Source organism: Urocampus carinirostris, chromosome 7 (genome assembly GCF_059441175.1).
Source record: "Urocampus carinirostris isolate Australia breed hairy pipefish chromosome 7, RoL_Ucar_1.0, whole genome shotgun sequence".
NCBI lineage: Eukaryota > Metazoa > Chordata > Actinopteri > Syngnathiformes > Syngnathidae > Urocampus > Urocampus carinirostris.
Window position 1 is genome coordinate 43,385,808 of NC_142355.1, and position 13,065 is coordinate 43,398,872.

The 13,065-nt window shown below is 38.2% G+C and overlaps 1 protein-coding gene and 1 long non-coding RNA gene across 4 annotated transcripts in view; one reads left to right on the plus strand and one right to left on the minus strand.

Annotated features, from left to right (window-relative positions):
• fgd4a (FYVE, RhoGEF and PH domain containing 4a) overlaps positions 1-13,065 on the plus strand; it is a 96,426-nt gene that overhangs the window by 18,150 nt on the left and 65,211 nt on the right. The window contains exon 1 of one of the 2 annotated variants that reach the window (XM_088341043.1): positions 11,425-11,553. The exons of the other annotated variant lie outside the window; for it this stretch is intronic. Within the exon in view, the coding sequence (XP_088197169.1) occupies positions 11,442-11,553 (112 nt within the window). The 5' untranslated portion in view covers positions 11,425-11,441. Of the gene's footprint in view, positions 1-11,424; positions 11,554-13,065 lie in introns of those variants that run through there. 2 annotated transcript variants of the gene reach the window in all.
• On the minus strand, positions 545-9,772 carry LOC148363382 (uncharacterized). Of its 2 annotated transcripts, XR_015850836.1 has the most exons (4): positions 9,692-9,771; positions 9,480-9,566; positions 1,461-1,660; positions 545-1,378 (listed from the first exon to the last, which is right to left on the minus strand). It is a non-coding gene; the product is annotated as an uncharacterized LOC148363382 (long non-coding RNA). The 2 variants fall into 2 exon arrangements; XR_015850837.1 differs by lacking the exon at positions 9,480-9,566 and having other exon boundaries at positions 9,692-9,772.

A 13,065-nucleotide genomic window follows, 5' to 3' on the forward strand; every position in this document is an offset into this window, starting at 1 on the left:
TTTAATTCTTTTTTTAAGGATGTTAACGATTTATTTTTTTCATGAAGTCTTTTGTTGTCCTTCTTGTGTAAAGACCAAAGTAAAGCCAATGCACTGGCTGGTTCGGCAGCAAGTCTAGTTACTACAAGGTGTCTAATGAAGTATGGATATGTGTGAGAGAGTGCGAGCTTGATTGCGCTATGTAATTTTTTTCGTTCGCGGTCCTGCACAAGACCGACTTTAAGATTCCCCGCTAGTCAAATGAAAATGCTTCAAAGGCGAGCTACGAGGTTGTGACGCTGATCGCCAAGCACTGCTCACCTTGATTTTATCATAGACCGTTTAAAGAATGCCAGGCTGAAAAGTCGGCCCTCACATTTTCAGCTTACCATATCTGCCCCGGTTACTCAAAAGTTTGGACACCCGTGCCGTTAGCAACAATCAAGTGATTGAATTAATTTATATGTTGAGATTTGTTGTTGTTGTGGCAAAGGCAAATAATCAAACAAGAAAAGCACATTCATTTATTTTGCAAGTTAAACACTCATTTTATTTTGTCAATGCCAGTTCGAATGTTACCATTTTGAAATGAGTGGGGGGAGAGAAAAAAAGAAATGAACAGCATTGGTTAAGTCACGACAAGTGCAGTTCGAAGTGATGACGTTGAATGCAGGAAGTACGTTCTCGAGAATCATTTCCTTTTACCCAAAAAGTAAAAAAAAAAAAAAAAAAGAGTGGAAGAGGAGAGGAGCAACTCATTTGAGCTCAGGAAAAAAGTCTCACAAGGGCTGGATCAGTAGATTATAGAGAAAGAGAAGAGAAGGAGAGCGAGTGGGAAAAAAGAGAAAAAAAAGAGAAATTGAGTGTAAGAGAGAGAAAGAAATAGATAAGGAGAGACAGGAGATGAAGACTGAAAGAGGAAAATGTGAGAGAACAAACAGGCAGAGAGACAATTATAGAAAAAAATCAAGATAAACAAGCAGGGAGAAAGAACGAATAGGGAGTAAAGGAATACAGAGACACAGAGGAAGAGAGAAAAAAGTAGAGAGAAAGAAAGAGATAGAGAGATAAAGAGGAAATCGGAGGTGAGAAGAAAGAGGGACAAAGGGAAAGAAGAATGAGAGAAGAACTAGAGAGAGACTGAGAGAAAAAAAGAGAAAGTGAGAAATAGAGAGGAAAAGCGAGAGTGTGAAAGAGAGAGAGAGAGATATGGATAAAAAAGAAATACAGATGCTCTTGCTTTGTAGGTGGTGGCTGGGTGGCTTTGGTGCCATCCAGTGGAGATGTTTTAGACTGTGAGTCATTTTTCTCTTCTCCCAACATATTCTCGCGGGCCGGATTAAAACCCTTGGTCAGCCTGTTTCGGCCCGCGGGCTGCATGTTCAACGCCTGTGCAAGACTGGGTGGGTAGGTGAAACAGAAATTAAATATGTATGATGATGTGACCCCTGGGGATGCTCGTCAGAGAGCTTTATTCTTACCCAAAATGAGAATGCTGCTGGACACTGGGATCTTGTTTGAGTTCTTTCTGTGATCTTTAACCTCTTAACAGACTCTTGATAAGCAAATATGTGTCTTCGCGATGTCACCAGTCACAGAAATGCGTCATGCCACACATCATTGGAAAGCTTTAACTCTTGGGATTTCAAAATGTATTCATCACAGAAACATCCTGATAAGTCTGAAACAATGAACAAAAAAGATGTGTACCATCGACTCGTGAAACGATATTTCACAAACGTGGTGTGGTTACATTCACAAGAGTCTAGTGAATGCAAAAGACACAATAATGCCGATAAATTAAAAAAAATATCCCTAAAGCATTCCCAAATCGTTTGACGATCCTTGTTTTAAATGGTTTGTTTCACTCCATAATTCCCCTTTAAAAATAAAAAGAAGATCATTTCCAAAAGGCCGTTAGCCTCTGACCTTTTGATTGACACCAATCTCGGCCAGTTCTAAGCTTTTTTCATGGTCATTAGCCTGTGATAACCTGTGAGGATCTGTATTGAAAAAAACCGACATGACCTACTTGGGCTTCAAAAATCCTTAGCCAGTAGTGACCGATTCAAATGTTAATTGTCACATTTGTTAGCCAATGAAATTCTCAGCATATTTTTTTATAGAATGTATTCATATCAGAGCCAGGAAAAGAGAATGTCTAAAAATGTAAGAGGTTTTAGATCTTGCACCCCTGTCATCTCAGGATGGCCACTTTTGAAAATGCTTTGACATACCTTTAGAAAAATGTGTAAAATATATATATATAAATATATATATATATATATATATATATATATATATTTAGATTGTAATACAATTTGACAAGGTACCAGGTAAGGGTTTAAGCTAGTTGTCTGACCTGTTTTCCAGCCAAGATGCCCATGCTACACTGATCTGCAGGCATGTGATTGCATAAAAAAAATCCAGGCGAGAATAAAACATTTCTATTTCTGTGTGTTCCAACTTGGACTACTTTATGTTAGTAGCACTTGCAGTAATTAATTGAGTTTAGGACAACAGTTCAGACTGTACCTTTTCAAAAGAGAACAAAACTATTCAAGAACTGCATTAAATTTACTTTGGGTACATGTTGGATTGGTATTTTTGGGGGAAGGTTACAGTAAGGCGCAGCACGGCGGCGCAAGGGTTAGCGTGTGTGCGGCACAGTTCTGAGGTCATGAGATCGAACTTCCTGTGCGGAGTTTGCATGTTCTCCCCGTGCGTGCGTGGGTTTCCTCTGGGCACTCCGGTTTCCTCCCACATTCCAAAAAACATGCATGTCAAGTTAATTGGCCGGTCCAAATTGTCCCTAGGTGTGAATGAGCGAGCGAATTGTCTGTCCCTGGGTGCCCTGCGACTGGTTGGCAACCAGTTCAGGGTGTCCCCTGCCCACTGCCCGAAGATAGCTGGGATAGGCTCCAGCACCCCCGCAACCCCACTGAGGATAAGCGATGCAGATAATGGGCGGATGGATGGATGGTTACAGGAAGGTGAAGGGGTCCACATTTGCATTGTGCATTTAGCCAAATCTGGTTTTATCATTTGAGAACATCCAAGCATGCAGTATGTTGCAAAGCATGACCGTGTAGGACTAAGTACTTGCCCAAATGTTGTACTTTGAATAGTAATGATACGCACAATGTTTCTTTAATTTGATGGGGTAAAACAGCATTTTAAGAATATCAAATCACTGAACCGTTTGTTTAAAAGATGTGTGAAACAATGGTGTCCCCTGGGCTCTTGGTGTCAAGCTAGTGTGTCAAGTTAGAGGTGGGCGGACCGGTTTTAAATATCAATACAGTAATCCCTCGGTTATCGCGGTTAATGGGGACCAAAACAACCCGCGATAAGTGAAAATCCGCGAAGTACCGACGCCCCTTCAAAAATGCTTACAAAAAAAAACTATATATATATATATATATATATATATATATATTATTCTTTTTTTAATTATTATTATTTTATTTTATTATTATTATTTATTAGACCTGCGAAGCTCTGAACCCGCGAACGTGGAACCGCGAAGTAGCGAGGTCCCACTGTTTTATCAAGTACTTGGATTGGATCGATACTATTGTCCTGGCATTGATACTTGGGTCTTCAACTAATTTCCTCTAAGTGTTTCTTTTCCAGGCAGAATTACATACTTTACAGCACAGGTGTAAAACATTCAGCCAGGCACCACTCGCAACTGGGCTGTATTACTTTCTCTGTTTCTTTCTTTTTATTTCCTTTTCTATATCACTTTTGCTCTCTCCCTCTCTTCTTTGTTTTTTTATCTCTTTCTCTTTTTTTTCTTTTTCACTTTCTCTCTTTCTCTTCTGCTTCTCTTTTTGTTTCTCTTTCTTTTGTCTTTCTCTTTTCTATCTTTATCTATCTATTCTTCTTTATTTCCCTTTCTCGTCTTTTCACTCTTTCTTCTACCTTTCTATCTCTACAGTATCTCCTTTATATCTCTGTCTTCTCTCTGTATCTCTCACGCTCAGTTTCTCTTCATCTATCCCTCTTTTTATCTTACCTTCTCTTTTGCTCCCTTTTATTTTTCTTTGTCTCTTTTTTGTTCCATTTTTTTCTCATTTTGCATGCTCTTTTTTCTCTCTTCTCTTTCTTGTTCTCTCTCTCTCTGTTTCTCTCCTTTGTTTTCTTTTTCTGTCTCATTCTCTCACATTATCTGTTCCCTCTTTCTTTCACTTTCACTTGTTCTTTCTTATTTTCTTTCTTTATTTGTTTCTCTCTCTCTCTCTCTCTCTCTCTCTCTCTCTCTCTCTCTCTCTTTCTTTTTTTTCCCCCTTTAATCCACCAGCCCCCATGAGGGTTTTACTTTCTACCATGTGGCCTCCAAGCTACATGCCTTACACTATTTTAGCTTTCTGATTTTATTTTCAAAATGTTATTCAATAGAAGGTAGAATTATCACATTGGCATTATCATAAGTATATTTGTGTTACATTGCTGCTTTTTTATTTGACTCTCTTGACTTTTATTCTAAAACAGTTGTAGTAATATTTATATATGTTTTTAAACTGTTAAAGACACACTGTAATATTTTACCACTTAATGTCGCTGTATTTTGTAGCGCAACCCAAAACACGTGCTGCAGTATACAGCACAAGGAAGAATACAAACTACGGAGACGCAAAGTGACCGCACGGCAGCATTTTTCTTCACATGCTTTTGCCTAGCCTTTTTTAGTTTTTTTGGTACTAGTAGCAGCAAGTTGGCGGACAATCATGTCAGCTTCCTTTAAGTGAGCCTCATGTTATGTAAAATAAATACACATATCTCAAACCCTAATATTTAAATAAAACAAAAAAACACATTCAGTGCCTAATATCTTTATGCTGTGTTTATCTTAGTTCTAATACAATAACTCGATGTAACGTTGGTCCATTTTTTGATTCATCATGACATTTCAATGCAAAAAAAATCAGATCCGTATCAATCGATACTACCCGTTATTTGCTTGGATCAGATAGATAACAAAATTCAAAATATCGCTCAACCCTAATGACCGTTGAAGTCATCAAAAGTGTTGTTGTTTTTTTTGATTTATTATTATTATTTTTAAGTGCAGAAGCGCATGTCTTTAGAACCAATATTTTGGTTTTTGTTTAAGAATTTCTCATGAGGTTATTTTTGGAGCGGTTTTAAACTCAGCAAGTACTGTTACTTCATTCTGTCTATATTGGGACAAAAGGGACAAATGCTTTAAATGGAAATGACTGCATAGTATTGGCTTGTAGTTGTGACGAAATCATGATATGTTTTACTTCACACAAGGTGTGTCAATTGGACTTCAACCCATGCACATTGGAGCACTCTTTAAGACAGGGCTCTCCAACAGGGTGCCTGCGAGGACAGTTGATGTGCCCACGACCCTTTTCTGAAAATAACTTACCAGTGCTTGGTCATTTTGATTTTCTAGTAAATTAGTTTTTATTGGTTGACTCAGTCTATTTAACCCTATTTTTAATATTTACTTGTTGATAAGATAACATTAACATGCTAAATTGTTATTTTAGAAATTCAGATAAATAAATTCCTGTTCCTGGGCTTCATGGACAAAATAAATCTTGTCAAGTATTGATCATCATTTTAAAGCGAATAATTATAGTATAGAATGGGAATCTATTTGTGTATCGAACCAATCCGTTCATCTTTATATTGATGTACTTTACAGGAAATTAAATTCCAAAATAGGTGTTTTAAAAAGCAAATAAGCAAAAAATGTGCAGTTTTCTTTAGCGAGCTATCTGGCTACCTTTTTTAGTATTGTAGCTAGCTATCTTTCTAAATTGTTAGCTATTTAGCAAGCTACGTATTTAGCTAGCTTTTTACATTTTTGCGTGCTATCTAGCTAACATCTTATATATTTTTTGCTAGTTACCAAGCTAAATTTTAGCCTCCTTTCTAGCTATATTAGTTTTCTATCATGCTATTTAGTTGTCTTTTTACTTTTTCTAGCCCTTTTCTAGCCTTTTAGTTTTTTACCCGTTTACTTTTTAGCTGACTATTAAGATTTTTTTTCAGCTCTTCAGCAAGCCATCTAGCTAAGTTACTATTTTAGACATTCATATCAATCTGGGTGCCCTTTGCTCACATTAGGAAAAAAAAAAAATAGCTTGACGCTTGTAAAAGGTTGGAGACCCCTGCTCAAAAAACACTTTTTTGTAACACTTCTAAGAAGCCTATATGGCTCCAGTGAGATGTGCTGATTTGCCCAACTGCTTATTGATTGACATGTTAAGAGGCCGCCTTCGGGTAGCTGTGATCGGTTTTCCGCAGTAGGCTGGAAGGTCACAGGGTTGCTGGGTAAAGGGGATGGGCAAAAAGAAGAGGCACAGTGCTAAGGGGAAAGAAGTAATCGAGCCTGAGAACAACAGCTTTTTACTTTCCAGCTTTTTTCTTGTTCTCCAATTTCCTTTTTTATTTGATGTTTTTCTTCTTTTGTTTCTGTTTCCTAGCTTTTTAATTCTTTATTTTATTTATTTTTTTACTGCTTGTTCTTCTTTCTTTCCCTATTTTTTCCCTTTTTTTATTTTGTTATTTTGTTTTATTTCGCTTTCACTACTTTTTCTTTCTTTATTTTTTCTTTCCTTTTATGTTTTTTTCTCTTGCTTCTTTTTCCCCCAGCTCTTTCTTCTCATTTTTCCTTATTTTAATATTTTACTTGCTTTTCTCTTTTTTTTCCCAGCTTTTTACCTCTTTTCTTGCTTTATGATTGATTTTCTTCTTTTTTCTCCTTTTGTTTATCTTTTTTGATTTTTTTAGACTGCCCCTACCTCTACATCCAGTTTTTTGTGGGTGAACAGATCGTCCACCTGGGTAGAGATTGCCCACCCATGAGCCCTTACACTCCCCCTAGTAACGACTCTGCATTGGAGTTGTAAGTCGCACCAGGCCAAAAATGCTTTATTAGAAGGAAAAGTTGCACCCGGAGTTACATTTTGGGGGACATGTATTTGATAAATTAACAATATAACAAAAAAAATGCATGCATTTAAAAAAAAAATTGGAAAAAACAGCCTGAATATGATCGTACGGTATACGAACGTAAGGTTACATGTTGGACATGCCTGTTAATCTCAGTAACGACCTTACATGGTATTCAGCAGATACCTCTGTCATAAAGAACATGCTTACCAAACTATCAGTTTGACTCCAAATCACTGAATCCAGAGAAATTTTACCGTACCTTTTACCACCTCTACGTCGCTTACGTCAGACGTCATTTATGCTTCCCACCACTAGCCTACAAGCTTTACAAACTGCATATTTGACTGTATGCAGGATGTTAATTTCTTTTTGGTGCCATTTTGTTCCGTCTTAGTTGTTTTTATAAATTACTTGGTGTGTGCTGAAACCTCCCTCCGCGTGAAAAGCCCTTCCCTGGCATACGTCACTCGTGCAAATGTCACTAAAACTACTTTGTGTCTCACTTTTGGGGGGGATGTAGTAGAACAGTAAAGCACAGAGCTTTTGTTCCTTGTATAGAAATCCATTTTGAACAAGTTGAAGATATTTACTTTGGTTAAATGATACTGTATCTTCTGAGTATTCGTGTCCTGATAGGTAAGACAAGGGTGACAACGTGGCAAGTTTGAAATTGTCAACACAGGCCTAGAGCACCCTCTTGTGGTTCAAAGTGAAAATAACATGTTAAGTTGTACACCCGGTAAAAATGTGTTAATAATTTTACAGATAGGTGGCATCCGGAATATAAGTCGCACCCACGGCCAAATGTGTTTATAAACTGTGACTCGTAGTCTGGAAAATATGGTATTTACTTTTTTCCCATCTACTTTAATCCTACAAGGCCTTTTTCAAGAGTTTTTCGTGAGCAACTATTGGCTTCAGTTTTTTTTCTTACAATTTCACACCTATAAACCTCAGCTAGTTTCTCTTTTTATTAATGATTGAAATTCACCTTATTAGGAGATAATAAACCTTGCAAACACAACACGGCACCTATTTATTTACAGAAAAACAGACTATCTAATATATCTAACTTATCTATCTAAATCTATTGCATCTTTTTAAACGACTTTATATATCCATATTTGTGTGCGTGTGAAACATCGGCTAGGTTCACACTCCAGAGCTGTGAAATCTGACGTTTTTTTGAGATTGTTTACATTTCCAGCAAATTGCGACTTGAATTTGATCGTTAACGCCTTTGTGAAGGCCACAACTGTCCCGCATGCACAGGAGAGGACATGTAAGGTCACATGCAATGTGCTCATGTTTGCAAAAGTACTCATGGATGTTTACGCCAGAACTTTGTCGCCCCAAAAATTAATTAAATCCCAAACCTCGCTTGCAGCACTGACGTAGAGCAACATGTTGTGAATTGAGTATTATGCGATGTTGGCTATTCCATGAGTTACAAAATAAACAAGTGTTCATCTACCATGAACGTGTGAATTCATGACACTGTTTCGTCCGCTGTGGTTATTGATTTTCTTCTCTTCCTCCCTCTTCCTCCCGCCTCATTGATTGCAGAATAGTGACGTCTGTCGCCTCTGGATGAGGTGCAGGTCGCATGAATGTGTTTCAACTGTTCACAAAGCAGTCACATTCCAAAAGATCAGTGAGGTATCGGATATGAAAGTGGCCTGGGTCTGGTGTGAAAAAAAATCGAATATTTTTCGTACGGACCGACTTTAACTGATCCGATTTGGGTCGCGTCCGTGCAAAATAAAAAAAATCAAATTTCCATGCAGTGTGAACCTAGCCTTTGTGACTTATGAGCTCTGAAACGGCAAAACTGATTTTTGTGAAAATTTACACAGTTGTACTTTATCTTTGAGCCAGATGTACTTATAAATAAAGCCATATCTGTTTCATAAGCCATACGTTCCTGACCCTCGCTCTTCACAAAGAGCCTCCTCTCGTTGTCGGGAAACACACAAAAAAGTTTTACACAGTAATTTTGTAAACCATCATGACTGTGGGTGACCCAGTCCTGCCAATTCTACGCGGGTACCTCAGCTGCATTTGCTCTCATTCATTAACCAAGGTTTTTTCAAAAGATACACACATTTTCAGCTGCATTATCTGTAGTGCAATTAAAGGAGCGTGTTTTGGCCTGTAAATATTTTAGCTTCACTCATTTATTCAATATCTTCATCTGGGTCGTTCCTGTTCATGGAGCTTTTTGGAAATGCAGAATTTCAAATATGTAGACTTTAGCGTTGTCTCCACAATGTAAGCGATTTAGGGGTTGATGAACTAAATTTGTCATCATCTTCATTTTCTCCAATTTAACTGTTGTGGCATACTCTATGTCAGTGGTCGGGAACCTATGACTCGATCTGAAACACATAATGAACATCTCGAAAATGATTTAATTAGTATCAATCAGGTGGCAATATATATTGATATTAAGAATGGTTGTTAAAGTTTAGCTTGACTACCATATTTTTCGGACTGTAAGTAGCAATAGCCAAAAAAATACATGATTAAGGAGGAAGAACATGAAAATGCGATTTTTTTACCTGTAGTATGAGTCACATTTTCAGGAAAATGTATTGGATGAATTCCAACGCCAAAAACATACATGTCATCTTGAAAGGCAATTTAAACTAAAAATAAAATAAAGAACAACAGGCTGAAGAAATTTACGCTATACTAACGTTACATAATTGACATGCCTTGTAATGTGAGTAAGCGTTATTTAAGATAACTCTAGCATAAAGAACAGGCTTACCAAACTATCGGTTTCACTAAATCCAATGAACTCTTCATCCTTGGTGTCACTTTTACCAGTAAACAACTTCCCCAACTCGGGAAGTATTCGATGCACCACGTCCTACTTCCTCTTCTACATCGCTTACGTCAGACTTGGCATCTTCGTTTTTCGTTTACCCCAAACTTTTTTACTGCCGCATATTTCACTTTTTGCAGTTTAATCTGCAGAATATGGCTTGCTCTTCGGTGGCTTTTTTGTCAAGTTCTTCTCAGTTGTTTTTGTAAATGACTGGTGTTGTGACAAAAGAAATCCCCCATAACGGGGTTGTAATTATCAACACAGGCCTATAGCACTATCTTGCAGTTTAGTGTGGAAAAAACATGTGAAATGACCGACATACAGACATGCCTCATTTTTGCGGTTAATGGGGGGCAGAACCACCTGCAAAAAGTGAAAATCCGGGTAGTACCGTGGCACCTTCAAAAAGGTCAAGTCATGTTTATTTGTATAGCCATTAATCACAAGGAGTCTCAAAGCGCTGCACTAAATTGGTTAAATTGTAGAATTGTAAATAGTTACTTTTTGCATTTTATCATTTACCAAAGGGTTAAACTTACCTCATGGTGATGTCATTACTGACTGAGAGTTCAGGACTGTCACAAAGTAACAATTATGAATTTAAAAATAATAACACACAACGCATAATTGCAGTTGAATGAATAGTAAAAATAAATTTTAGGTCTTGTTCTTACTTTCTTGTAACAAAGTAATATAGAGAGTGGCCAGCTGCTTGCTAGCAGCAGATGTCCTCGAATTGAGACAGATCTCCACAATGATTAAAATAAAACCGTCGCAAATGTAGCGGTGTCCCACGAATTGTTGATCTAAGTTATCCGTTTCAAGGGTAATGGACCTGGTGTTTGCAAGATACAGGGTCTGCAACGGGGGCTTCAGAGTTTTTAGCTTAGCCATTAGCAGTAGGCCCGACCAACAGCGCCACTCTTGCCTTCTCAGACACCGCCAGCGTCGCTTCCAGAATCTGATAAGAATAATTGCGCTCTTCTAACTTCCCTAAGAGTTCGATTTAAGTATGTTTTCATTCAAAACCGTTGACTTTGCATGCCCAAACTAGCTGTTTGACTGACGGCATACTCCAGCCTATCACAGTCGTGCACACACAGAGCCACAGCTACCCAACACAGGGCGGCCTCCCTAATCTCTCCCTCACGGTCTGCTGTCTATTAGGAACACAATGCACAATAGTATTTTTTTGTGACAATACGTTGATATCAATGACAATAAATTCAATTCAAATAAAAATCTGTGAACGAGGGAACCAGCAATAAACGAAGCGCAAAGTATCGAGGGGTCTCTGTACCAGTATAAATATGTACTAATGAGTTAATAATTTCACTTTTAAGTCTCACCGGAGTGTAATTCGCTCCCCTGGTCAAAGTATGAAAAATACTGTGACTTGTAGTCCAGAAAATACTATACACAGATTGAGGTTCAGTCTCCCTCATTATAAATGTTTCTCCCAGCAACTGCTTGACGACACGTTGAACCCAAGAGATTACATCCTGTTTTTACTCCCACCCATCCTCTCTTTCATTTTATTCTGTCTGTAACATTAGAATAGAGAGTGAGGAAATCTCTCTGGGAAGCTTGGCCCTCTTCCTCTTTTCCCCGTCATACCTGATTTCAGTGAAACCGGTTAGTCGAGTGACGGGGCATGTAGCCTGACGATAAATATGACCGGTAAGCTGACATGTCAGTTCCAATAAAACGGCATACACGCAAGAAGATTAATAAAATGGATGATCATCCTATAGAGTTTAGCATGTGGCGAGTGATGCAGTTCTGGAAAGGAGTGTGCTCAGGTAATGAGAATATTTATTTGTATGTTGGGTTGTTTTTAGTATAGAGACCGGCAAATCAGATCCCTAGTACTTCCTGGGTATGCATGTAAACATTTGAATAGGATTTGAGAAAGCAAAGTTTAAAGTGGTCGCTGTGTTATCATGGTTGTGACAACAAACGATAACGGTTAGAATGTTTGTTTCATGGAGGTTCAGCTGTCATTTCGGGAGTTTGCGGGTGGCTCGGCTGCTCACTGAGTATGTTTTAAGCCCTCTTGAGTCTATGTGACACTTTTGGAAGGGAATTACAAAGCTGCTGTAATATCAAAGAGTCTTCGCTCTTCCTGTGGTAGCTTGTTGCCATGGAGAAGCGCAACACAGAAAATAAAATGTTTGCATCGCCTAAGATGATAGGTGTGTTTTTCTTTGACAACAATAGCTTGTTCTGAGGCAAACATTATTATTGTTCATTGCATTGAATATTGGTAATTAAAGGTATGAAAATTCAAGTTACCACGTACAATATATGTGAACCACCTTGAGATAGACTGATTGCTGATTCTGTACAATTTTGGAGTTTTGCAATTGACTTGGTTATTTATGAATGTTTTTGCTAGGCTTTGCAAGGGAAATAACTTTTAGCTGTTGTCTTATTTTTTTTAAACTCGTACTGAGTTAAATCAAACATTATTCAATAGCTGTGCTTTACAAAATCTCTATTGTAGCAGGTTTTGGCTCTCATACGTTTGCTTCTTCCAGTCAGATAAATATTCTCCATGCCATTTCCATAGATCAGGGTTCTCCAACGTGCACGTGGACCTGTCCTGAAAATAGCTCATCAATGCTGGGTTTGAAACAGTTTAGATCAGGGGTGTCAAACTCATTTAAACTCTGGGGCCACACGATAGAACAAACTTTCTGTCGGGGGCCGGACTAGTAGATTAAAGAGAAAGAAAAAGAGAGATAAAAAAAATAAGAGAAAGAGGGAGGGAAAAGGAGAGAAGGCAGGACAAAGAAAGAAAAAGAGGGAGAGGAAGAGAGTGTGAGAAACAAAAGAGAAAAAGTCATGAGAGAGGGGTAAAGAAAGGGAGAGGAAGAAAGAAATTAAAAGAGAAATAGAAAGACAGAAGGAGAGAAAAGAGAAAAGAAAGCGCAAAGGGTATGAAAAGAGAGAAAAGGAAAAAAGGAAGTTAGAGCAAAAGAGGTTAAAAGCCACAGAGAGAGAAAGGGACAAAGAGCAACAACAGAGGAGTAAAAGAGAGACACAGAGAGTGAGAGAGACAGAGGCAGAGTGGAAGAAAAGGGGTGGAGAGAGAGAGAGAGAGAGAGAGAGAAATAAATACAAGTACAGTGTCTTTGTTCGAGGCACCTGACTTTGGCAACATCAAGTTGACATATATCAACCTGCAGCTTGTTTTTCATCTTGCACTTTTCTGAGTGTTGTCTCGCGGGCCGGATTCAATCCCTTAGCGGGCCTAATCTGGCCCGCGGGCTGCCTGTTCGACACCTGTGGTTTAGATGAAGTATATGCTT